General features: G+C 36.6%; 1 protein-coding gene across 3 annotated transcripts in view; it reads left to right on the top strand.

The window, feature by feature from the left end:
* The window catches only part of LOC106661783, a 71,665-nt gene that overhangs the window by 38,287 nt on the left and 6,089 nt on the right, over window positions 1-27,289 (top strand). For all 3 annotated transcript variants that reach the window (XM_014385410.2, XM_024229804.1, XM_024229809.1), the window contains exons 11-13: window positions 25,170-25,197; window positions 25,287-25,402; window positions 25,677-25,707. In XM_014385410.2, coding sequence (XP_014240896.1) covers window positions 25,170-25,197; window positions 25,287-25,402; window positions 25,677-25,707 — 175 coding nt within the window. The remainder of the gene's footprint in view (window positions 1-25,169; window positions 25,198-25,286; window positions 25,403-25,676; window positions 25,708-27,289) is intronic.

Raw genomic sequence — 27,289 nt, 5'->3', positions numbered from 1 at the left:
TGTTGTTCGCATTACGACTTCTTGGACTGCCTTGAGCAATTATTGTGTTCAGAACCAGAACATTTACTCGCATATTGTAGATATTACTCTTCAGGAAAGGATAATTTAGTGATTGAAATTAGATCATCATTCGACATTTTGTTTCTTTGTAAGTAAAGCGATTCTGTTTATTTCGTGCAATTGTTGTCAAGATACACAAAATAAGAAGATACACTCAATAAAGTCGCTCAAGTACGGGTAAAAATTTGAACGTGGCGATACAACCTTGAAGGGGACAAGTATCACGGAGACCGCCCATAATGGGAGAAAATCACTCGAATGCTCTCCAAACCGATTCTAATAGATATCGTGAGATCATTGTTTGAGGAGGAGTTTCTCCTATGATCCGTCTATTCGTTGTCATACTTCAAATGGGCATGGGCTCAAGACACTTGCCGATCCGATCGATATTATTATTTTTTTAATGAAAAACTACAACAGGGTGTATGTGTGAATACTCTTTCGTAAGCTTCAATACAGACATAAGGGGACATTTGTACAAATTGTCGCACAGAGGTTCTGAGGCAACAGTACGTCTCAAATAAATTTAATTTCTAAGTGAAGATCGTGAGATGTGGTCTGGTGTGACGTAGGTTTTAGAAAAACATTTCCTTTATCGTGCCAACGTTTCGGTATTTATTGAGATCATCTTCAGGGCTCAAAGTGTTTGTTTTCAGTGCAGATGTGTCATTCATGAGAGTGCTCAACACGACGGACACATCAAGAATGACCCATCTAGACGGAAAACAAACACTTTGAGCCCTGAAGATGATCTCAATAAAGATCGAAACGTTGGGGCGATAAAGAAAATGCTTTTCTAAAACCTACGTCAAACCGAACGGCATCTCACGATCTCCGAATAATCATTAACTAACGGTCACTAACCACCACAATACAATATATTTTTATCAGCCATTGTTAAGTTGCTCAAACCATAATGTTTTTAGGGCCCTAATAGTTATATACCACCAAATTATTTTGTACCGTATTAGTATGTACTTTACAGTATTGTAGGGCCACAGTCGTTTCTGGCTAAGGTAAGGATAAATCTGTAGTACTATTTCCAAAAATAAGGAAATTATTTCAAAGATTTTCTGACAAGTGCATTGATAAAAAAAAGCTCCGCAGAGCTCCAAGCTCAGACCGATTATCTTTAATTAATTTTCCACAACTAATTTATGAATAGATTAGACCTTCAACGAACTTTATCCGAAATTGAACAAAAAGTGAATTTATTTATTTATGTTTGGTTGGACAAAAGTCCTACAAAATTTGAAGCTTCTTGAGCCGTTAGATCTACAGATGCACCTACCCCCAAACCGTTAATAGACTAATAGTGTACCTTGTCTAGTCTTTGTCGGAGAGGAACAATACCGCGAGCCTAGATCAACATTAGCAACATTAGTTGTCTGCATTTCAACAAAAAAGTTCACTGATTGATAGCCGATGCAAGTTTCTTCTCGTTGTTGGCGATGTCCTTCAAAATACTCTTTGCTTGGTGTCCATATGTAGTTGAAATCTGTTCATAGAATCCCATGTTCTTTGTTCTTCTCGTGTAGAAATGTATGGTGTTTGGTGACAGTTAATTAATGATTATTTGGAGATCGTACCTGAGAAATAGAAAAAAGTAGGGCGTATTGGGCCGAAGGTCGTGGGTTCGAATTCCGCTCGTGACACTAGCTTTTTCATTTCAACCAATACGTTAATTAATAGAAATATATTAATTGGTCAAGCGGACCACGAAACTAGTGAAATTAATAATAAGATTAATCAGCTAAAAGATTTTACACTTATTGCCAAAAACTGTTGACTAACTTCAATTATCGTCTGATTTTGATAAAGCCTATTAATTTGCCTTGAGTTGTAATACACCGTCTCTGAAAATGGCGACAGTCCAAATCGGCGAGTTCATGCGGACCAAAATGGTAAAAAATGGCCAAGCTACTCTGACTTGTAATGTATGGTGTTTAGTGAACGTATATAAATATAAAACAGCAATATCTCACTGGCACTCTCACCACAACACCCAATAATCTACACAGAAAACTAGCACTTTGAGTGAGTACAAACACTTTGATTAAGTCTAAATTCTCTAGCATTGTTTAAATTCACTTTTTTCCACATCCTACATGTATTTGTATAATTTAAATAATGTCTATAAATCCCAAGCCCTGAAGATGATCTCAATAAAGACCGAAACGTTGGCACGACAAAGAAAATGTTTTTGTAAAACCTACGCCACACCAGACCGCATCTCACGATTTCCAAATAATCATTTGACTTTTAAGTTTATTTTTGAAATAGTGGAAAAACACATTATCTTCTAGAACGAACGAAAATATTTCAACATATCTCTTTATTGGAATTGTGATTATTTAGGAAAATAATTGATAATTCATTTTTTTAAGTATTTTGTGATATTTGCTCTGATGTTTTGTCTTCGATAAACGTTAAGATACAAAATTACAAACGATAAAATTAGTGATGATGTCTGTCCTCCTCGGATGCCTTTTTTAGGATCTCTTTTAATTTACCATGGTTCTTACGGATTGTTGCATTCTCTCGGGAATATTCGGCTCACCAAAATTATCGTCTAATCACAAATAACAGTGGGAAAATTACGTATCAAATTTTATATCAATTAATTTCTATTTATTACCAATGTTGTTTTGTAATCTCTCGGACCGTTTTGTTTACTCTTATATACAATATCGTCATTGTTTTTACAGTTTGACTATAAAACTATGTCGATAGAACATTGCAAATCGCGCTATCGTAAAAATGCCCTGAATCTGTTGAAAAGGCCAAAAAAGGCTTATCTTTATGACTAAATCTTGGAAGAAAAAATTTCCAAATTAGTAGTGCATGATCGCAACCTTTTTCCGTCAAGGTGGAATTATATAAAATCACTTCCGTGATTACAAAGATAGCCATTAATCAGTAGTATTAATTATGTAATTTTACGTCGTAGGTTTTTTTTAAATTATGAAATCAAATTAATAGTTGAGCGTCATTGTTTCAACTGGGTAATTTTATTGTTGTAAATTGCCTCTCTCCCACGAGAAATTGCGGTAGTCCGCCTTCGGCTCTCTCGTTTTGTGAAATAACAACCACGTAATATATTTTATTATTTCATCTTTTCACGAAAAAATTCATTGATTACATTTCAGGACGATTAGAGTCAGGAACTATTATTTTTACGTAAGCATTATAAAGATTTTACTAGTTTGGGGTGGTTCAGAATAATCACGCATATTTCTTTTTGGTTTTTTATTAGGTTGGGAGGGTTGATTAAGAATTATAACAAATTCTTTCCTCCACTGCGACCTAAATAGATCTATTGTCTACACCCCATAAATTATAACCATGCCTTGGAAAGTGCACTACTTCCTATAAACCAAGCCCTTTCCTCGGTTCCTCGGTGCCTCTTCCCCCTGAACTAGTTGTTTCACATTCACAAAAGATATGTAAATGTCTCGGGTTCCTCTTGGCAGAGTCGGCAAGTTTCAATCTATGCTCTGCCCATCATCATAAGATGATAGTTAAGAGGGCAGTGGCCGGTATAGAGGTCTATAATTTTTCTGAAATCCTGCGTACTGAGAGTGATCTTTCCTTCGCCTTCCTTTTTGAAAGGTATATAAATCTCTTAGTTTGTCTCATACCTGGTGCTTTTGTCCACTGTTTGATTCGTGAGAGGCCTTTTGTTTTGCTAATTGGCCAAACTGTTCTTTTCCTTCTATGATGCCCGAGGACTCAATTTAAGGTAATCTTGTTTTGTTTCCCCAGGCAATTTAGGCACTTACAGACAAGTTTGGAGTTGAAAACATACGCATTTAGTGCCTTTATACCTGTCTGTCTGAGAGTATATTAATCTAAGCACCTTTCATATATTTCTTTTCTAACTCCTGTACACATGTGTTACATGGACTTCCGTTTGGAAAATAGTTGGGGTTAATCGAAGGATCGTCCCTACACCAACTCCCTGTTCCATCTTTGATCCATCTGTGCACCATATTAGGGCCTCTTCTTGAAACTTGGGGCCACTGTGATTTTACTTTGAAACTCTCTGCTCATTACAGCTAAAAATGAGCGAAGAACCACAAGAAACGGATTGTTAGATTACTACCTTAAACGAACACAATCTTATTGATGAGGGGCACCAGGTTTTTAGAAGAAAACCGCCAAGTCCATAAACAGCAAACGGGGATCCGATGAAAGTTCCGCGATTCCAAACTACTACGAGTACCCCAATCGCTACAAGCAATCAGTTTCAAATATTTTCAGAGATTCAGATGGCAAATACAAATAATACCAAAACAAAGGACATGAACCCTTAATCTATGTAAATTAAAAACATAGTGAATACTGATTTCAATAATTTATAAATTTTAGAAATCATAGGAAGGTTAATTCTTTCATTAAAAAAAAACATTCTCTAAAACTACTCGCCAACAAATCATAAACGTACCGACAATTTATAAATTGTTTGAAAGAACTCGAAACTGAATTTCATACATATCACGTATATACATATGGAAAAAAATTAAGAATTGTATTAAAAGGCCTACACTTCTTACCCCTCAGGATTAATTAATAGTTGAAGCATTAAGCAAGAAAGGATGTATAGTACTTACTTGCATTAACACTCTAAGACCTAAACTACCATTTAACAAATTTTGTGTAGACGTAGAACGAAACACAATGAAAAATCTATGATATTATGATGCTTTTATACATGAAAATAAAGTTTGAAGAACCTTTGCGGAGACCAATAGCGAATGCCCACGGTACCATGGAATCTGCACTCCAAAACTTATAATAGATATAGAGAATAGATCGTCGTCATCGTCATTTGATTGGAAATCAACTCGAATCTGTAGTTTGAACAGGAAGAAAGAACAATAGTAGAACACTGTAACCACCCTAAGTAGATGACCCCAATTTTTCGTCGCTCTCTTAAAGAAGAACAAAGCCTCACCGCCTCCAACATGGGTGAAGACTCAAACAAAAACTACGGTGAAGCAACAGGCTGAATCAGCTACCTACAGCACACCATCAGTTGGTGTTCCGCCTGGTCTCCAACATATTCTAACCCAGATTGCACTTTGCCATCCTCTATTCGCTCTCTGTACACAATATGGTATTCTTACATTTGACGCAATATCAATTCTTTTATGGAATGCAAATTGCTTCTCACAACATAAATTGGAAGTCGAATATTTATTACAAAACTCCTTTTTACATTACAGACTACACTATTGATTGGACTGACCACCCAGATGACACGACTCACGGTGGCACTGCTTTGATTATAAAATCAGCACTTTTACGGAAGTGCATTGCCCACCCAAGCATTCAAACGACTGGTCTAGGGTGTTCTTTACATTTCTGTTACCAAATTTTCTGCCTGGAGAGGATTACAACGCTAATCATATCCAGTTGGGCTCCCGTCTCTCCCCTTCAAGAAGTCAAGCTTTACGACGTTTACACTCAAGTTTATAACATCACACCAAACACTCCCACATATCTACCAACATCAAACACAAAATTCTTGGATCTACTGGATAATAAATAATTCATTATCTTTCGTGGTCTGCTTGACCAATTAATAACATTCAATTAATTAAGGTTTTAAGGTGAGATAAAAAAGTCAGTGTCACGAGCGGGATTCGAACCCACGACCTTCGGCTTGATTCGCCGCTACTCTACCACTTGAGCTATCGTGACTTCGATCCCCTCGGGCAATAACTTCCCATCTCAACCCCACCTTTTGAATTTTCCCTCCTTTTCGCTAATCGGGTTGGATTCTCGGACACAAATGAAATGGCCACGGAGAGCTTTAGTGAAGCGTACTTCATTTTAATCAATTAAATTCACTATTTTTCGTGGTTCGCTTGACCAATTAATAACATTCAATTAATTAAGGTTTTAAGTTGAGATAAAATGGCAATCAAGCCGAAGGTCCTGGGTTCGAATCCCGCTCGAGACATTGACTTTTTTATCTCACCTTAAAACCTTAATTAATTGAATAATAAATGATATTCCTTTTCGAACACCTCCACTGAAACCTGGACCAATGAATTGGGAAAAATTTCTTTTCGCTTGACGAAAAACTTTCCATCCCAATTAGCTTAAAAACATCTTAAAAACTAGAAAATGCGGTTCATCTGTTTACAAAACCAGTACAAAATGCAGAATGGGAATCTTCCTTGTCTCTACTCAAAAATAAAATCTGCCAAATTATTCTCTCTACATAAGGTAATTAATATCCGAAAAAATAACGGCTAGAAACCTTTGGAAACGTACTAGAGCAGCCATTGAAGAAATTACAACAAACTTTTGGTTAAATTGAACCCCCTACTGATGCACCCGTTGGTGCGGGTTCAGACACTCAGGAAGCCTCTGCCGAAGCAGAGAGAGGATGGGTAGGGAAAAGGAAAGAGGTAAGGAAGGATAGGGAAGGTAATAGGGAATTTTGCTTCCATCATTGGTTAGCCCCAGGCACCAGAGTTGATGGTCTGGCTTTGCCTTGGCCCATAAGGAAGGTGTCCCTGTGGGTAGTTTTTATGATCACGAGCGGGATGCCACAAGGGTCATTCGTTTCCCAATGGGGTCGCAACGTCTTATAACATTAAGGTTCTTTCGCGTGCGCACCTAGCCTTCCGGTCTTATCACACGTTTAGATTCTCAAGTTAGGAGCGACTCACCTCCGCGCGCGGAAAATCTGCTTCTTCCGCGAGGTTCGATGTAGAAGCCCAAAAATCCACAGACTAATCGATAGACATGCCGATAATGGGAACCGACAAAAGTGGCTGAAATGCATCAGCCAAGTATCCCCACTCACTCTTTAGATAGAGAAGACAACTCTATCTCCATGGGAGTAGGGGCTCCGCTAGCGTCGAAACCTCCGGATCCGCTCCGGCTGCGGTTTCGATTTTAGTGGAATCTCTAACCAACCTCTAGAAGAGTACCATGCCTACGGTAAAGGCAACCCAAGGGTCAGCACAGGTGTTTTGATGAATTTTCCTTTCAAACGTTCATAATTACTGATGAATTTCGGATCTCGTTAAATTTGGTTCACATTAAAATAAATATGTTATAATTAATATAAAGATAAAAATACATATAGTTTAAAATAATTAACAAAATACGAGAGTCATGTTTTTGCTTTGGAGCGTATCTTTCTATTATCAACAATTTATCATATCAAACTTAAATCTAGTTTAGTCTTTGCTGTTAAAACTTTAAATTGCTTCTCTAAGGATAAATTGGAACTCTGCGAGATTCCTCGAACCCAATACATTGTTATATGAGCATAAACATGTGTTTTTGTTTTGACAAATTGAAAACCGATCTTTCATGTCGTAACACATTTATGATCATGCTATTGCATTATAATGTTAAACGATAAAGAAAACAATCAAAATGCATTCCGTTCGTAATATGTTAGTTCGTTGTTTCAATAGCCTTAGTTTCAACCGTTGGTTTTATTTGCATGAATCATCATACTTTTCGTATGTGTAGTTGAGTTGTGTGGCTAGCCCAAAACCATGTCTTTTCTCGGAGGTCGTATTTGCCGGTGTTATTTGTATAAATAATCTATTTATCTCGGTTAGCTGGAAAGAGACCGGGAGTTGAAAGCCGCTCCGGTTACGTAAAGGTCAATAATGTTGAATAATCGCCCAGGCGACTTTTATTGTACTGTGTTAAACAGGAGCATGCAAATTGTGCATTTAGTCCTTTTTGTTTTAACAAAAAGCTTTTCAGGGGTGATAAAAAACCAGCTTCAACTATAAAAAAAAAAAAACCCAACTATTAAGAAAGTAAAATAAAAATTCAAAACCGATAGTAAGCAAATTAAAATGTTTATTAATAACATTCCTCGACTTAAACACATTCAGATTATACACCCTTTTAAGGAATCCATTGGTTTGCTATTAACTGTAATGTACATGGTTCACAATTTCTCGATTGTATTATTAAATTTAAATATACAAAATTCCCTTTAGCAGGTATTAAATTAATAATAAGTTCCTAAACAAGCGTGAGTCTAACATAATGTATATATATATTTTACAACAAACAAAACTAAAGAAGTAATTTCTGTTTTTTTTTTTAATTTTTCGACTTAGGTCCACTAAATTGCTTATAAACTTCAAATTTGCTGTCTGTAAAAAAATCTGGTTTGTGCCACCTGAAAGAACGTTAAATTTGCTGTAAAAAAACATATTTTCATTGCAAAATTTATGGAAAAGATCTGCATGAAATATTCAGAAAAACAAAAATGTTGAAACTTGGAATTTTTTTAAGCTGTTCGATTGCTAATTGTTAATAACTACCAACTCCTGGAGCTTTGCAAATTCCCTTAAAATGTCCCCATTCCATTAGCTTCGTGCGATATACCCAACTTTTTCGATTTCGCTTCTGGAAGGCACAAAAATTTTGCATTTTGTCGGAAAAACTTGTATCGATGAAGCGGAGCAAGCTCAATTTTCCAGGAAATCCGTGTGGCTCTTGAGTTTTGTGTCAGTTCTTTATAGTTCGATTCAATCAGTTTGCTTTGTTATCATGTGGTTGTTATCATCCTCAGGTTGGTGATTTAAAATATGTCTTTGTTTCCTAATGAACGTCTTGCTGATATGTATTTCATTTACGGTTAGTGCAACGGTGCAAGAGAGAGAATGCCTAGCTTGTTTTCCACAACGAGACGTTTCAGCAGATCGCACCTTCCAAAGACTTCATCAGAGGCTGAGGAAAACTGGTTCTTTCACTCGAAGAACAAGGGAAGACAATCAGCGAATTAGTGTAGACGAGGGAATTTCCTAACTCGCTGATTGTCTTCCCTCGTTCTTCGAGTCAAGGAACCAGTTTCCCTCATCCATCAGCAAACTGATCGAATCGTCCTATAAAGAACTGACACGAAATTCAAGAGCTAGACGGATTTCCTGGAATATTGAGCGTGCCCCCCTTCATCGCTACCAGTTTTTCCAACAAAATTTTTGGGCCTTCCAGAAGCGCAATCGAAAAAGTTTGGTATAGCGCTGGAAACTAATGGAATGGGGCACTTTTAAGGGAATTTGCAAAGCTCCAGGAGTTTGTAGTTATTAATAGTTAACAATCCAACATAAAGAACTGACACGAAACTCAAGAGCCAGGCGGATTTCCTGGAAAATTGAGCGTGCTCCTCTTCATCGATACAAGTTTTTCCGACAAAATGCAAAATTTTTGTGCCCTCCAGAAGCGCAATCGAAAAAGTTTGGTATAGCGCTGGAAACTAATGGAAGGGGGCACTTTTAAGGGAATTTGCAAAGCTCCAGGAGTTGTAGTTATTAACAGTTAACAATCCAACATAAAGAACTGACACGAAACTCAAGAGCCAGGCGGATTTCCTGGAAAATTGAGCGTGCTCCTCTTCATCGATACAAGTTTTTCCGACAAAATGCAAAATTTTTGTGCCCTCCAGAAGTGCAATCGAAAAAGTTGGGTATATCGCACGAAGCTAATGGAATGGGGACATTTTACGGGAATTTTCAAAACTCCAGGAGTTTGTAGTTATTAACAGTTAACAATCCAACATTTTCCAAAAATTCCAAATTTCAACATTTTTGTTTTTCCTTATTTTTCCTGCAGAACTTTTCCATCAATTCTGCAATGTACATAAGTTTTCTTACAGCAAATTGAACGTTCTTTCAGGTGGCACAAACCAAATTTTTCTACACTCCGTCAATCTGAATTTTATAAGCAATTTAGTAGACCTAAGTCTAAAAATTAAAAAAAAAAACAACTTTAAATTACTTCTTTTTGTTTTTTGTTGCATATGGCTCCTGAAATTTTCGACACTTATCGCCATATATATAAAAATATTTATAACAGAAAATCACTTTACCTGATTGTCCACTGAATGGAAGTAGTTTTTGTTCTATCGATTTCTATATTATCTTCTAATCCGTAAATCCTTCACTGTTGTTGAGCACAAAATGATAAGTATTATTTAATTCCCATTTTCTTAATTTCTTATATAAAAATAAATCCCTTAAAATATAATTTTAAGTTAAACAGCAAGGTCAAGGAGGAAGTTGGCCATAAATAGCGTTCGCCTTACCTGATCGCAAGTAAACCTGATAACGCAGAGATAAACGCGCTTTAATAAAAGAATCTCTATTTTTACTCACCTGAAAGTTTTTTTATTGTACTCGCCGAATAATCTTATTTATTTTTCAACCCACAAATTTATAATTTATCGCTTTATTTTGCATATTTTTGACTGGTAAATGTGACTAAGTTTAAACATACAATTGAATTGAATTTTTAAAAGGAGCGCATGCGACCTCCTGTTATTGCCGTTACCGGAGTAAGTTAATAAGATAAAGCCCGAGGCGATCGAACTTAGGCAGGAGGAAATCGAAATGAAAATCGTCAAACCGGTTTTGGGCAGAACCTGAGGATTCTCCGGAGCAAAGAATCCTAGGCGGAACGTACACAACGGCCGATAATAACGCCAAATGTTTGCATTCTCAGATCCTGAGAGTGAAGTCCGCTCGTTTTATTTCCACGCTACTTTTTGATGATTCAATTTACTAAACAATTTTTTTTTCGCCCGGCAAACAGCTATGGTCCTAGCCGAATAAATTCTTTGCGGTCTCATTTATGCATTATATGACCTTCCTCGTAAAGTAATTTAACATCTTCAAGGTAAAGGCATATGTAAATTACAATTTACGTCCAAACTTAAAGGTTAAATTATACTTATAAAATATGTGCCATTTAGTATATAAAATCTCTATTTCTACTTTACTAAATTTTAACTTCAATACGGCATTGGTTGACAGTAATAAACAATACAAAATAAACATTGTTTACAATTCACTAATTTCGTGGTCAGCTTGACCAATTAATATATTACAATTAATTAAGGTTTTTTAGTTGAGATAAAAAAGTCAATGGCACGAGCGGGATTCGAACCCACGATCTTCGGCTTTCATCGTTTACAATAATTTAAAATAGCTACTCTATGTCAGGCAGATGACTTGTTGTTGAAATTTAATTTTTTAAAAATTTATATTTGACATGACATAATTACTAATTACAACATCATTTATATTTTACGACAATACAGTTTACAAAAATAATTTTTTAAAATTTATTTCTAATTTAATTCCAATGTGATATTTTTTATGTGAATAATTTTTATATATTTCTAATTTTTTTGTAACACTGTGCGGGTTATATTTTGTAAAGGGAGAAATTTGCCGGTATTCTATATTTCTCGAACTCACAATCAGTTTTTCTCTCTTAATTTTTTCCCTTGCATTTTCTTTGTAATCCTCGCAACAAGGTTTCAGGCACAGTCAACATTTCCCTTCTTGATTGTCTTAACAAGCTTCCCTTGTTTGGCTAAAATGAAGACAAATTCATGTAGATAGTACAGGAAATAATTAAAAAGGTCATTATTCAAAATTATTACATGCTATTGTTTTTAATATTAGAATTATTATTTTTGTATTTGGATTTATAGAAGCCCAAACCTGCACATTTATGAAAACACATGTGCAGAGTTGTCCCTGATATCTCCTGTCCAAAGTTTTGATTGTTCTACTACAGATTTTTAAAATATTAAATAAAACGAAGACAAATATGTTTCATTTCTACCCTGAGAGGCAAAAGAAGTGGCTTCTATTAATATTTTTAATTATGTCTTAGACAATGCTCCATTGGGTATTTTACAGTGATACAGATTGGCTAGAATCATAGTAAGATGATGGGGTTCCACAAAATAAGAACGGATACCATCAAAAAGTTAAAATCATGGAATCATTGGAAGATAGAAGAAGTTAAGAGTATGTGGCCAGGGTACTTAACATTCCCAAAACAACTGTCAACAACTTAAAGAGATGATCGTTTTATTGTTTCGAACGTTCTCCTTAATCGACATTCTACTGCTGTTGAGATCAGCCAACGATTTCAACAAGTTAGAGTTGTTAATATCCGTTTACGCACTGTAGAGCGAAGAGTTTCACAAGGTGGATTACATGCGAGGAGATCTCCCACTGGTCCAAAACCTCTGAAAAGGCACAAAACTAAATTAAGTTTCACAAAAAATCACATCAATTGGTGAGCAAGGTTGGACTAAAATCTTATTTTCTGATGAGTCAGGGTTTTGTTAGACTTCTGAGGTCTTTTGAGAGCGGATTAGGTGAAGAACAGTAGAGGCATATATCTCCGCAATATTTTCACTCCTGTTCCACCATCAAAAAGTTAGAATCATGGATTGCTGGACGATGGAAGACGTCAAGTGTGTGTGGCCAGGGTGCTTAACATTCCCGGAACAACTGTCCGGAGGGTCTTCTATAGCTACCAAGATACTGGAGGTTATTCAAGAAGGCATGGATCAGGTCACCGTTGTGTCACATCTAAGAGATGTGATTGTTTTATTGTTTCGAATGTCCTCCGTAATCGACACTCTACCTCTGTTGAGATCAAACAACTTCAACAAGTTAGAAATGCTCATGTCAGTTTACGCACTGTGAGGGGAAGACTTTCAGAAGCAGGATTACGTGCGAGAAGGCACTGGTCCAGAACGTCTGATTGGATCTTTTATGTGCCTTAGCCCGAAATATCAAAAATACCAATAAACGTCAAAAATGTATGTGCTTTGGCCGGTTTTTAGATTTTCACCTGCCGGTTGGGGGGCGAGTTGGGAATGGATGTGTATTCGACTAGTTGAACTTGATATCGAGTACCTATCGGTTCGAAAATTGTACTCAATAAAAAAAAAACTTTCCGAAACTAATTTCGAACCGATATGTACTTGAGATCAAGTTCAACTAGTCGAATACATTCATTCCCCAACTCGCAATTCGCCACTCAACCGGTAGGTGAGTTGTTTCACAGGAATCACATCAATCGGTCTGAGCTAGACTGGGCTAAAATTTGTTTTCGATGATTTTTTGGATGAGTCAGGTTTGGTTTGGTCGAGAGAGGGATTGGAGAAAAACAGGATAGCGATATATCCCCGCAACTTTTTAATTCCGGAGAAGCTGTGAATATGGTTGTGTTATGGTTTGGACAGGAATTTCTATGGAAGGTCGCACAAACTTGATCTTCATCGAGGGTTCTCTAACAGCTGCGCGATACATTGAGTTGTGCTTATCAGAAGAACTTCTTCCTTATATGCCACTATTGGTGATGGTTTTATTTTTATGAATGACAGTCTGAGAATCGGATGATTAAATTTATCGAACTGCAAACATTTTTTTAAAACGGCGGTGTATGCTCCCACTGAGCAAGAAGGATGTACGTGTACAGCTTTTGCATGATATAAAACTTCGTTGCCTTATGAGGACCGATTTGGGACGCAGCGATCGCCCACGGTATCGCGGAGACAAAGGCGTCGTCGCAAATCTCTTGAAATAAAGTGGAGAAGAGATCGGTTTGAACAAACTGATAATCTTTCTTTTATATACCATTTTCATTTATCGCATTTTTATGCCTACAATAAACCCAACAATAATCAAATTACGGCAAATTCAATTTTTTAAGAACAATCTTGCCGCTCCTCGCACGCTGCAAACAATAATATCTATTGGGTTGTCCGGAAAATAATGCAGGATTTTAAGTTTTCATTAAAAAAAATCTATATAAAATATTCTGTTTACGTTTACAGGATTACTCATTTGTANTCTCACACGGAATTAATAAGTTACCAACACGTTGGGAGAAATGTATTGAGAGTATGGGAAATTATTTTGATTAAAGAACATTGCTTTAAAGTAACTAGTTTTTTTTTTTGTTTAATACCAAAATCCTGCATTATTTTCCGGACAACCCAATAAATAATTCGATAGTTATTTCTGAAACATTAAATTATTTCTAAAGTTTCTTTTGTAATAATTTTAAATAAAATCCTTATATTAATAACCACGCAGAAAAATTGATAAATTTTAAAATAAAATGTAAGTTTTAATACTCAGAAAAAATGTCGTTATTTGTTATATACTTTCTTAACTGGTTAAATTTTAATGTTTTTGTGCAATTTTTCCACGATAATTTAAATATTATAAATTCTGTAATTAAAAGCTATCAGGTAAAACGAACCCACCTTTTTATAAATATAAAAGCTTAAACACATATATTTACAAATACAGGGTGTTCGGCTACTCGTGTTTCATACTTCGCAGGTAGATTTTACCTATTCCAAATGGAACCAAAAAGTTCTAATTAACTAAGGTCTGAATCTCAACAGTTTCGTAGTTATTTCCCTTTCTCTGATATATTAAGATTTCACGCCCTTGCTTCAAATAAACAATAATAATTCCAAAACTAAAAGGTTTTGGACAAACCTTTGCTACCATTGGAAACTACGTTCAATTTTCAATAGGATGTAATCATCAATTGTAAACGACGATGAAATAAGGGTATTAGTAGCTAGAACATTGAAAAATATTTTTTTTTCAAAATTAAAAACTTACTATGGTGATTCTAAACTTTCCAAACCTAGAGCCCATAAAATTTCAGAAAACGTACTCCTTTTAATATCCTTTTTAGTGGCGTAATTGCTTTTTTTATTTACTTTTTTTGAAGGTGAAGAAATTGATGAAGGGAAAAAAATCGTGGTTGACGGATTTATTTTCTACCTTACAAATCCGTCAAACACGGTTTTTTTCTTTTCCTCCATCAATTTCTTCACGTTTGAAAAAAGTAATTAAAGAAGAAATTACACCACTAAAAAGGATATTAAATGGAGTACGTTTTCTGAAATTTTATGGTCTCTAGGTTTGGAAATAGTAGTTTAGAATCACCATAGTAAGTTTTTCAACTTTGAAAAAATATTTTTTTTAAATGTTCTAGTTACTAAAACCTTATTTCACCAACGTTTACAAGTTTAGTATTGATCACAACTTATTGGAAATTTAACGTAGATTTCAACGGTATCGACGCATTCGTCCAAAACCTTTCAGTTTTAGAATTATCGTTGTTTTTTGAACCACGGTCGTTAAATCTTCAAAATCAGAAAAAGTCAAACAATTCCGAAACTGCTGAGATTCGGGCCATAGTTAATTAGGACTTTTTGGTTCCATTTTGAATGAATCTATTGGCAAAGTTTGTAACACGAATGGCCGAACACCCTGTATGTGTAACACATACGTGCAGAGTTGAACCTCTCACAGTCCACAATTCCAGTATTTTTAATTTTCGATAAATAACCGGCGGGTGTCGTGATTCACCAACCTGGGATGTTGGCAGTTCTGTGTCTTGATTCGTCCAACTACCGAGGTTGGCTCAGGCTGCTGTCAGCTGCTAGGTCAAGCACCTAACGACGCATACAGTTCCTAGATTCACACCTTGGAAACATTATTTCCTATTTACATGTTATACACTCCATCACCTTCACATATTAGAAAACTAACCTTTGAGGTCGATGAGATACTCAATCTTCCGCCATTGGCCCTCTCACATTACAAATTCATTCAGTAATAAACACATTCATCCTCAACTCTACGAACACAAAACTATCACTACTATATACAATAAAGCAACCCTGTTTCTTCCAGGCATCGGAACTAGATACTCCCTGCCGTGTCCATGCACAATTCTTATATTGAGCGGCCTTCCTACTTGCTCCCTATATTGAGCCAAACAATGGCAACTTTCAATTGACTGGTTCACCTAGAGCAACCTTTCTCTACATGCTGGACACATACGAGAGTTTAAAAGTAAGTCCATTACGTCAACTTCTCATCCTTAATCGGGTGAGGATCCTTCTTTTACGAGTCAGATCCTCCTATCGCAGTGCCCTTGATATGTGAAAGATGGCCCACTGATGTTGCCATCTTCTTTTAATCATGTTTTTTTGCACCCCGCTTAAATTTTATTAAATTTATTTTTTAAGCCTAACCTAAGATATAAAATCGGTAACAATTGAATTGGATTAATCTATTGTAAAATCACCAATAAAAACTGAACTGATTATGTTAAAAGCTATTAATTGTAGATTATTGCTCTGTTATGGGGGGACAAGTGATTTCTTTTAATTGGTCGTAGTCGCGGTTGGGAGCAAATAAAATTGTATTTGATGGCTTCTTAACGACCGGCAGTTTTCATTTCACACTGATATCGATTGATAGCTTAATTTGCAAAAATCCCAAACTCTCTTCCTTTAAAAAATGCTAAAAAGCGGACTGACCATAAATTAGATTTTCCGATTAAAAGTACAAGCGAGTTACTATAAAAAAATTAGTTATAATTTATAATCCTACCGTATCAAATGATCAACTGCAGGTAAAAAATTATTGGAATATCAATAATACGTGAGTAATGAAAAGGATAAGCAATCCGGTTTGAATGTTTTGTCGATATTGTAGTGACATTTTGATGGCATAGATCAAATCATAGTGGAGAAATTTTGTGGAACTCCATAATAAGCCGATGGGCTGGAAATAAATACCTTTTCCACAGTAGGCATTCATTTCGTCAGACGCGTTTGGTCTAATGTAGGCCATCTTCAGTGGGTTTTTTTGACGGTACATTGATAAAAATGCAAAAGTGGATATTTGGACGACTATGGCGAGAAGTCTGCCAAGAATGGGTTATTTAGAATCATTTGCTGTATTTGAATTCTATCTCCTTCAACTATTCTGGAACCGGAAAATGTTCACTATGCCACTTAGATGAGGAGGAGGAACTATACCACTTTTTGCCTAATTAAGCCCTAAGCTAGCACAAGTACGACAAAAAAGGTTTGGAGTAAATGGGCTACCAACCACACAGCAATAAATGCACTGAATGGGGAATGTTGGGGATCGTTAGTGGGTTTCTTTAGGGAAGCCTGTACGTACAGATCATCCGAACTATAAGTTTTTTATTTAGTAATTGAATAATTGTAACAACTAAATGAAGTGAATAAGATCAATTTACTACGTGTGTTTCTTTCACACTGCACCAATATGACACCACAAGAATAGCACCTTATGCTCTGAAGATGACCCGAATAAGGGTCCATTGCTATTCCCGCCCACACCATCACTGAGCTATCATAAAGTGGACGGATTTATTCATCATTCGACTCAAGAAAATTATTCACGTATTCATTGTAAAATTGAGTTTGTGCCAACTCGGGCGAAATATTATCCATTAGATAACCGAAAATTACGTGGATAACAGTTCACCGAGCATCGCTGCGCCTTGAAACCCACCGGGCCGTCTTCAAAGGGGACGTGTTAACACTCTGACGGGCCGAGGTCCGGCCGGGTGTGAAACGGGCGCAAACTGCGTAGACCCAACCTTTGCGGAATTTCCCTTTTTGGAAGCAGCCGCTAATGAACCGTCTCTAAATTGGACGAGGGAGCGGTTGACGTAATTGCGAAACGAAGGCCGTGGAACGTTTTTCCGCCGTCGGAAATCCCATTATTTCCACCCTCCGGAAAAGTCATTACAAGGATTCAAATAATTTTGGAAAACGCGAATACAAATAATAACACAATTTCCCGATTCAGTCGAAGCTAAAAGTTAAAATTGGCGCATTTTTATCAGTACAACAAACCATCTTTTCCTATAAAAAATGTTAATCACATTTTTTACGTTAAATAGATTAATTGATGACGATTTTTTGAGCACTGTGATGGTAATATGTCATTAACAATTTGTGATTATAACACACATACAAAAACAAAAACAACTATATAGTTAGGGATGATCCTCAAAGTCTGAAAAACATCCCTAACCATTTTGTCCTGGGTATAACTGTAACTTTGTGTGTGTGAGTGTGTATGTGCTCACTTAAACGTTCGTAAGCGTATCCCACGTTGGTGGCCAGGCGCCTCCCGTTCTCATCACGTACCGCTCAAACTCTGATCTTGGCTTATCAAATAAAGTACAATAGGACAGTATGTGAACCGATGCCTCTTCCCCTGGATTATTGCAATGACATTTTGGGTCCTCTATAATCATGAACCGATGACGGTATGCTCGGGTTTTCCCATGTCCCGTAAGTTCTTGGGTCAACTTATAGTGGTGCTTAATGAGTTTGATCGGGAAGGAACCTGGCTTGAAGAACCTTCTTATGTGAAGCCCTTTTGTTATTGCCGACCATTCTTTTGCCCATCTATCCTTGCTTTCTTGTCTCGTCTTGGAGTGTATATAGCTAATGGGCACACGTAAAAGTTAATTTCGTTCTTGTTGTGGGGTGTCTCCTTGGCTCATGTGTCAGCTGATTCGTTTCCAGTGAATCCACAGTGAGCTTTTATCCACCAGCTTATAGACCAACCGTCGGGATTTCCTAGGTGAAAAGCCAATTGCCTGATTTCTTCAACAAGAAGTGAGTGGTTTTGACAGTCCGAGATTAGAGATACTTGGCTATCTGTCCATAATGTGCCTGTTCTTTTATCAGGGTTTGGATAGCCCTATAGCCACGTTAAAGCTTTGAGAAGTTTGGCTTGATTGTTGGAGCACCAACTTTCCATTTTATGTTTTTCCTCGTGAGTTCTGATTGAATGTTTGAAAATTACTACTGCGCGACTGACTTGGCCGTTTATTTTGCTTCCGTCTGTGTAAATCTGAATATCACGATCGGACGTTTCAAGGTTTTCATTTATTTCAGGGAACAGGCGGAGTACGGTAATAATGTAATAATGGTGTAATATTATCATTTCATAGTTTGGTCCTAATGTGTAGTAATTCCTTTCAAAATTTGATTTTGATCGACGACTTCTTCAAGGTAAACATCTAACTGTCTAACTTGGGCAGTACATTACCGAAAGCAAAAACGTTCACGTATCATGAACTTCATCATGAACGGATCATAATCTTCCAACGCATTAATTCCTTTTATTATTTTTATTTCTAATTTTGAAAACGTTCCGCATTATTACATTATTACTCCATGCTTTGGTGGCATAAATAAATAATTGCTTGCACTGCGCCCACCAAGTAGGACTATTGTGCCCCGTTTAGCTCACTGTCTAGCTTTAGGCTTTTGATTTGTCCCGATTTTATTTGGTAGTCGCTCCTCAGTTATATGGTATTTGCTTGATTCAGCTTTTGCTAACGATCTACCGAAAGTTTTCCCTACTTGTATTCATGCGGGTGCCGTTTGGTCTGATTGATCCGACAAAAAATTTCGGTGATATAGAACGTGATTTTAAGTTTGTGCATGCGTATGGGATTACTTTTAACCGATTGGTACAAAATTCATAGGGGATCATCTAGAAACCAACCCGCACAATCTATGAAAATTGCATAAAAATTGTCTTCCGTGTTTTGCCGGTTACAAGGAGTAGTCCGCAGACAGACAGACACGGTAGCAAATTTGTTCTGAAAGGTCAGAAACGCTAAATACGAGAGGAAATTTCGATTTTGGAGAACAACATTTTTTTCGGCTTTCACATGCGGATGCACGAACGGAAAATTACTTACACAGCAATATTTCCGAAACCATTTGTCGGATTCTTATGCGATTTTCAGGTATTATGCTGGTTGCTTTTAAGATGATCCCGTATGAATTTTATTTGTACGCACAAAATGTGAGGAAGTTACACTGCCCACCCACCTGGCAGACGTTTTTATGCTCGCGATTAGAAACCTTCACTTTGACAACAAATCACAGTAACCTATATACTGCAGTTTTCTCAACTTTTGGCAGAACTAACAGAGGCCATTTCAATATTTTCAAATGCCTATTGAATTGGCGATGTTCAGAAGTCTGATCTGCAATGACATTGAATTTTTTCGGCTTAGTTGCAGCGGTTGAGACCTTTTCGAGTCCTTTCCCATCCCCTTTCCCGTGGTGCTGTCCTCTTTAACTCGATCCACAATTGATACTTTTTTATGGCAATTTATCTCCTTCAGAGTGGCGATTGAATAACTAAGTCTTTCTTGTTAATAAATGTTAATCTTTAATATCTAATTGCACAACAGTACATGTAATGCATGGCATATCTTAAGAGTTTTCAATCCAGCGATGGTCCTTCGGAATTTAATTGCAAATACAACTACTTAATTACATATTATAAACAACTACATTATGATGTGAGGAAGCTATACTGCCCACCCACCTGGCAGACGTTTTTATGCTCGCGATTAGATACCTTTACTTTGACAGCAAATCACAGTAACCTACATACTGCAGTTTTTTCAACTTTTGGCAGAATTAACAGAGGCCATATTGTAAAAGGTTACTTACGCCGATGTTCGTGTCGAATGTATCGAGAACCACAGTCGAGTCTTCTCTTGAGTGAAGTCGACGTACCGTACAATTGTTCTTGAGTTGTGAGCTTGGGTGAAGACTACTAGAGGAAACGTATAGGTATTGCCAAGAATTGGATGTTTTCAATTTAATTTTGGTTGTATCAGGAAATATTTTTGAACGGATCATCTTGTCGTGTAGAGCGTGGAAATGTACCTCAAGGTATCATTTAATAGCGTCTACCTTAACGGTTCTGGGTGTAAACAAATTATTGTTATTTATTCATCGAGGTAAAAGATAATGCTCCCTCATTGTTTTCTTTATAGCCGTGTTGATGATCCATTAAAAAACGACGGTTAACTTAATCTACATTCCTATTCGCCAAGTAGAAATAAATTAGATTTTTAAATACTATATACACATTTATAATTTGTAAATAATTTGCAATTGTTAACTAGGAATGACCTTGGAACACGAAACAGGCTCATACGACGTATGAATTTATTTGGCAATAAATAAAAAAAAATTAAAAAAAGTTAGTTTCTTAAACGACAATCCCAAAATTGTATTTTGTTCTTGAAAATTGGGGGGGGGGAGGTTGGGCGTTTCGATATTTCGTTTATTTTCCTTGGGTTACGCAACACATTGTGGGAGAGCCGGGGAACCATCACAATTTTCGAAAAGGATACTACTTATTATTAGCAATCCGCTCGTGAGAAAAAAGTACAAAAAAGAAAAGAAAAAGAAAAAGAAATACATAAATAAATAACTTGAGTAAGATTTACGTTTCAATTGAAACACTAACAGCAGAAACCTTCCTAAGACATCACTCGTTCGTTGGTTATTTTAAAATTAATTATTTCTAAAAAATATTGTAGAATCAATGTAATGCGGCAAGGTCAGAGGAATGTAATATCGTCGTGAATTTATTGAAAAATGTTGTTAAACAGCGAATCTAACTACAAGCTTAACGTCTTCTAATCTGGCAAAGTACATAAATGTAAGAGATATTATGTACAAGCGTAATAGCAGAAAGTAAAACTGTTTCTCATGAAAAATGAGAAAAACATAAATTTAACTAACACACGTGGTTATGGAGTCACGACAGCTCAAGTGGTTAGAACAATGGCGATTTGAGCCGAAGGTCGTGGGTTCGAATCCCGCTCGTGATGCTAGCTTTTCCGTCTCAACTAAGACCTTTTAGATAAAGAGTAATATCACATTTAACGAATATTAAAAATAACTAAGTCTCTCTAGCGCCATCGGTAGACATTATCTCCTCCACTCTTGAGTTTCCTGACTTAAACCAAGCTTTTGATCGAGTTCGTTACCCGGCTTGACGTTCATGCTCATGGGCATCCTTCCCTTATTCACTTACTATCTCATACTGCCCAGTTATCTCACTGAACGGTTTTTCCAAGTCATTGGACGTAATTTCCTCTGTACATATTTCGGGATGGTTAGGGTACATATTTCCCACCGTAGGTGGTACTCCTCTAGGGGGTGGTTAACAATTCCACTTTAAACAAAACCGCGGCCGGAGCGGATCCGGTAGTTTCGACGTTAGAGAAGCCTCAATACTCTGGGAGATAGAGTGGCCTTCTCTGTCTATGGAGTGCGAGGGAAATCAGGCTAATGTATTTCGGCTTAGGTAGCCCTTTGTGCGCGGCATACGGTCTGATGCTTAATGCAGACCCGACCACTAGGAATGGGCAAGCGGGGAGCGAGGTTGTCTTGGCCCTTCGGGGCTGAGCTGCCTCTACATCAACGATACGGCAGTAACACCCTTCTGTCGTATGCGGAGGTGCGTCAGCTTTCATCTTGAGAATCAAAACGTCCGATAAGGCCGAGTAGGCTAGGTGCGGACGTTAAAGATCCTCATTGTCCTTTATAGGACGACCGAGTATACGGGAAAGCATGTACATATTTGCATATACATATGATGGAGTTCGTCAGGGTAGCGTTTTGGCATCCAAACTGTGCTAGGTATATACAGCTGATATTCCACTCACATTTTCATACAATACAGCAATTCTGTCAATAACTGTCATTTCCACATTCAACAGCCCCTCACCCTACTTAGTCTTGGTGTGGAAAGAAAGAAAAAAAATTTAACGAGGTGCGGTATCTAGGACTGTCCATTGGAAAACGCTTGACGTGGTATAACGTGGTATAAACACGCTGACGTACATATCTAAATCGAAAGGCTGCTTTATAACACCATAAGCCGATATGTACTTACCAGCTGAAAGTTTTGAGTTCAGCCAAACGTTCTGAAATCCACCGCATCCAAACTGTCCAATCTTTAATTTTAATAAAAACCTTATTGCTACATTTTATATATTAAACGAAACTACACATACACCTTAATATTCCCATTCGTCCAAGATGAAATCCACTGCAGTTATCGAACGTTTTTCAAAACCTTCCCAACCTACGCACCACATCTAAAAACACGCATCCCGACGAATTCCCTCGAACCTTCCTCGTCTACTGAAGAGTCGATGACCACGATATCTCTTACGAAGTGATAGGGAACATGATATTGGCGCATACATTGATCAAACGGACAATATTTTAGTATCACTGGAGTATTACCAACGGTATTTTCTCCACTCTTTCCTACCTCATTGTTACATGTTACCGAATAGAAGGTTGCTGTAATATACGGCAAATAAAAAAATCTTTTCTAATCTAACGATGAGCTGGGTTATTGACCTGCTGGAAACATGAAGTTATATGATAATAAAAACAGGCCCTGAAGATGACAGTACAAAAACTGTCGAAAGCTCGGCGAAAACCGAAAGGAAGTTTTTCTCTGTGTTGACCTCTTCCGTAGATCCTCCGAAAAAACTTCATCTTTTCTAATCTATTATATTTAGTGGTCCGAATGACCAAATTACTTCTTTCAATTAATTAATCTTTGTATATCAGGTCTTGGTTGAAATGAAAAAGTTAATGTCACGAGTGGGATTCGAACCTACGACCTTCGGCTCAATTCGCCGCTGCTCTTACCACTTGAGCAATCGTGACTAACTCTTTGGTCTAAAAGTCTACTAGTCTTTTCCAATCTTCGCAGAACTTTTTTGTTTTTTTGCAAGTTTAAATTAAGAAATTAAAATAGTTTTAGTGGACTCAACATTTTAAGAACCCAATTTAGGCACGTAATACAAGCATTATGCCTTTCCGAGTCTTCTTAATTTCTTTAGTTCCCGATAAAAAAGTGTTTTACCTGAACGTGTAACAAGTTTATTATAGTCTTCAGTATTTATTTTTCTCCTATTTCGATAAAAAGTTACTTGATGTGCCGAGTCACTTTTATAATCTGAATAAATAATTTACATTACACACCTAATTAATTTTAACAACAAAGCGCAGAAATTTTCTTTTAGCGGTAGAATCAATTGTTTGTGGACAAAATGTGTTATATTTTTCTTGAAATCTAAGCTGTTAATAATGCATAATAAATATATAAATGTTTTGGAATTATTTTGTTATAACTTCATTCCAGCAGTTTGTTTTGAATCATACGTTCTGAACCTTTTCGAAATATCTTATCCCTGTCAGGGACAATTAGAACAAACAGCAACAGGAACGAATTTCACTCAACTAGATAAATTGTAAAGTTTAATGGTTAATGTAAAATTTAAAAAATTGACATTCTTAAATTCTTCAACTCCGAGCATCCTTGTCCGCCTCACTCGTTTTGTTAAGAACAGGTCGTCAGGACGGTCGGAGAAGACTACTAAATTGTAGTAAATTAAATTCAGAAAGAAATATCATTTCGTACAAATCAACAGCTTTCAGCAATGCCTTGACGGCACAATTTGTCGCTTCTGGTTGTTCATTTGATGTTTTAACAAGCTAAAAAAAGCAAAGGAGAGGTTTTCATGTAGAATTTGTAGAGTAGCACAAAACCGGCGCAAACTGAAATGAAATTGCTCAAAATGTTGAATGTTGTTAAGTATTTCAATTAATTAATCTTTATTTAAGGTATTGGATGAAGTGAAAAAGCTAGTGTCACGAGCGGGATTCGAACCCACGACCTTCGGCTAAATACGCCGTTACTCTACCACTTGAGCTATCGGGATTTCGATCCACTCGGACACCAACTTCCCATCTCAACCTACCTTGCGAATTTCCCTCATTTTTGCCATTTTCCATTGCCAATTGAAAGAAGTTTAACCTTTAAAATTAAAAAAAAAAAAAAAAGTCAATTCTATCTATTATCCAGAGTTTCCTTTCAATCATCGCTTTCCCAACCAAGAGACATCGTTCCTGGTGTTCTGATAAACTTCTCCTGTACAAGGTGGTGGTGAGGCCGATGGTTCTGTATGCGTGCCTCTCCTGGAGTCGCACATGTAGGACTAGTTTCATCAGGATGCAGGTTGTGCTGAACGCGTTTTACCCCATGGCTAAGTGATCATGCCTATGCTCGAGAACGCATCGGGTGGGTGCTCTAACCTTCGGGACGCATGGAATGTATGGTATGGTATGGTGACAAGGGTACTAGGAAGCGGGGTTTGTGCTCCCCAGGCAATGCAGCTTTCTGGCTTTGGTACCTTCCTAGTTCCTTAGTTCAGTGCAATAGACTCAATACTTCTCCTTAAAAGTATCAGGTCATTGACTGTCGCTGCTAAAGTTTCATTTCCTAAGTTTTTCCGTGTGTTAGATCAAATCTCCAAATTATATATTTTTGTAAATAACAAATTTCTGTTATGTCCATATGAATCGAATCGAAACAACCTTTCACATATTTTTTGTCCTTATCCCAATTTTTAAATCGTATCTGGTTTGATAAACCGTTATCGCTGGTAGATAAGGCGAAGAAAGAAAAAAAAATTGAAATTCAATCGTCGCTCACTTTGAAGATAGCTTTCTAGACAAAAAATCAGCAGACGTATCACAAAACAACACGGAATTTAATTTCTTGTTTTGGTTTTTTTTCCAGCGAACCTTTTGGAAATGGGGCAGAAGTGGTGAGTAGTTTTGATAATTAAACCAATCGAGGACGTGTATTTTATCTAAATGTCAGTTGTCACGGCGAGTTTAAATTAATTATTTGCAGAATGAGTTGACGGACAGCAAGCTCGAGATGGAACAGAACCAATCCGTTTTCCCGAACCTGAGCGACAGCGCCCTCCGCCAGCTGGGCCTCTGGATGCAGTCGAACACAGAAGAAAAGTGAGATCATTTTTACCAATTCAAAGTATAATTTTTGTCATCTTGTTGCCCAAATCATTAATAGAAACATTACAACGGATGTGCTGTTTGATATCCTTCGATACAATTATAAGTTTCTCTAGGAGCAAAGGGTAGAATTTGATAAAACTTTGTTTTCCTTGGGTAAATTTACTACTGTATCTAATCATATAGTGCATTCGTTCTCTAATGTTTATACTTTATCAAGATAGATAAATCCAGCATACGAATTTTAACACGATTCTTTTGGTTACAGAGAAGCTGGCCCTGCAGAAGAAGATATTGAAGTAAGGTTCTTTACATTATCTCAACGTCCATTGTAAATTAATTTTTGAATTTGAAAATAATCATGCATTCTGCTGTTTGCTCATAACTCAGCTAATCCTCTTAGAAATACATCGCTGGCATCTTTTTCTTTTTGTATCTTTAAAAATTGAACAACACCGGAGAGTTAAATTAGGATTAAACACACATATTTTCAATAGTGATAGATGTTTGAATTGTTACGTGAGAATGTATTTATAAGCGTGAATGTGTATGTGGTACTAGAGTGACGATGGCGGAATACACAGTACCCAATCGACCCTCAATCTGAGTAGGTATTTAAGCATAATTGTCTATAAAGATGATATAAAGGTGATGGTGGAATCTAGTACTCTTTTGCTCTACTTGAGTGAAAGTTATTTTATAAGAGGGAACGTATTAAAGAATGAGTGATTGAGTGAGTGTGTTTAGGTTAATACTGCATACGCCAGGGGCTGAAATGACCTTGTCGATAGCCCCTTGAGCATAATTTCGACGTGGCACAGTATAAATAAAAAAGTATTAATAAAAAAATAAGTCTTAGCGCACAGTAGAGACTGAACAGTTAACTGTAGAAAATGTTAAAAAACGAGATCAGTCCTTTGAAAGGTTGCTTGAAATATTTTATATTGATGTTTTAAAAGGTTTACGTGAGAAATATCCAGTATCATTGATTATTCTGACGTTTTTATAATTTATCTTTAGATTATTTTTATTAATTTGATTTCTTGGTTGTTTTTCAGAAACTGACAGACAACAAACAGAAATAATTGAGAAACATCAAAATAAATGCATAACGTTCATATCATGTTTGCACGGTTTCCCTACCACTACGACTAAAGTTTTTCATATTTCAAATTTGGATAAATTATTATTACATACTAATTTATTACTGATTATGGGTTGGTTTTAACTTTACGACCTCGAATAATTTTGGGTGAGGGATGTGCAGTCATACAGAAAACAAGCGTAGTGCTCAATTCTTTAATTTGCCAACGTTTCGAATGGTTTTCATTCTTTTTCAAGGCAACACTGGAATAAAGGTAGAGCCGCTTTTGTACACTTTTTTTCCGGTGTTAGCATTAAAATCGTAGCGGTAGATTCGTTTCGAAGTGGTAGTTCTTCAATTCTTCCTTTTTTTTCTTTTTTTTACGCAGGCCGGTACTATTCTAATTACGTGTCAAGGGCTGCACTTTTTAATTAAAATACCTTTTAGTTAGTTACGGTAAAAGATTTCTTTCCAACTAAAAAGTGCATCAAATTAAAGCCCTTGACACGTAATTAGAATAGTACCGTCATGAGAACAAAAAGAGAAAAAAAAGGAAGAATTGAAGAACTACCACTTCAAAACGAATCTACGGCTTCGATTTTAATGCTAACACCGGAAAAAAAGTGGACAAAAGAGGCTCTACCTTTATTCCACGGTTGTCTTGAAAAAGAATGAAAACCATTCGATACATTGGCAAATTAAAGATCTCGATTAAGTTCAGGGGTTTAACGCTGGACGCATGTTTCTTAATTTCCGAAATATACACGCACAATAAATTTCATAGTAACAACGCTTAA

The sequence above is a fragment of the Cimex lectularius genome, unplaced genomic scaffold, assembly GCF_000648675.2.
Source record: "Cimex lectularius strain Harlan isolate CLEC.00 unplaced genomic scaffold, Clec_2.1 scaffold57, whole genome shotgun sequence".
Classification (NCBI taxonomy): domain Eukaryota; kingdom Metazoa; phylum Arthropoda; class Insecta; order Hemiptera; family Cimicidae; genus Cimex; species Cimex lectularius.
This window is presented reverse-complemented; position numbering and strand designations above follow the sequence as displayed.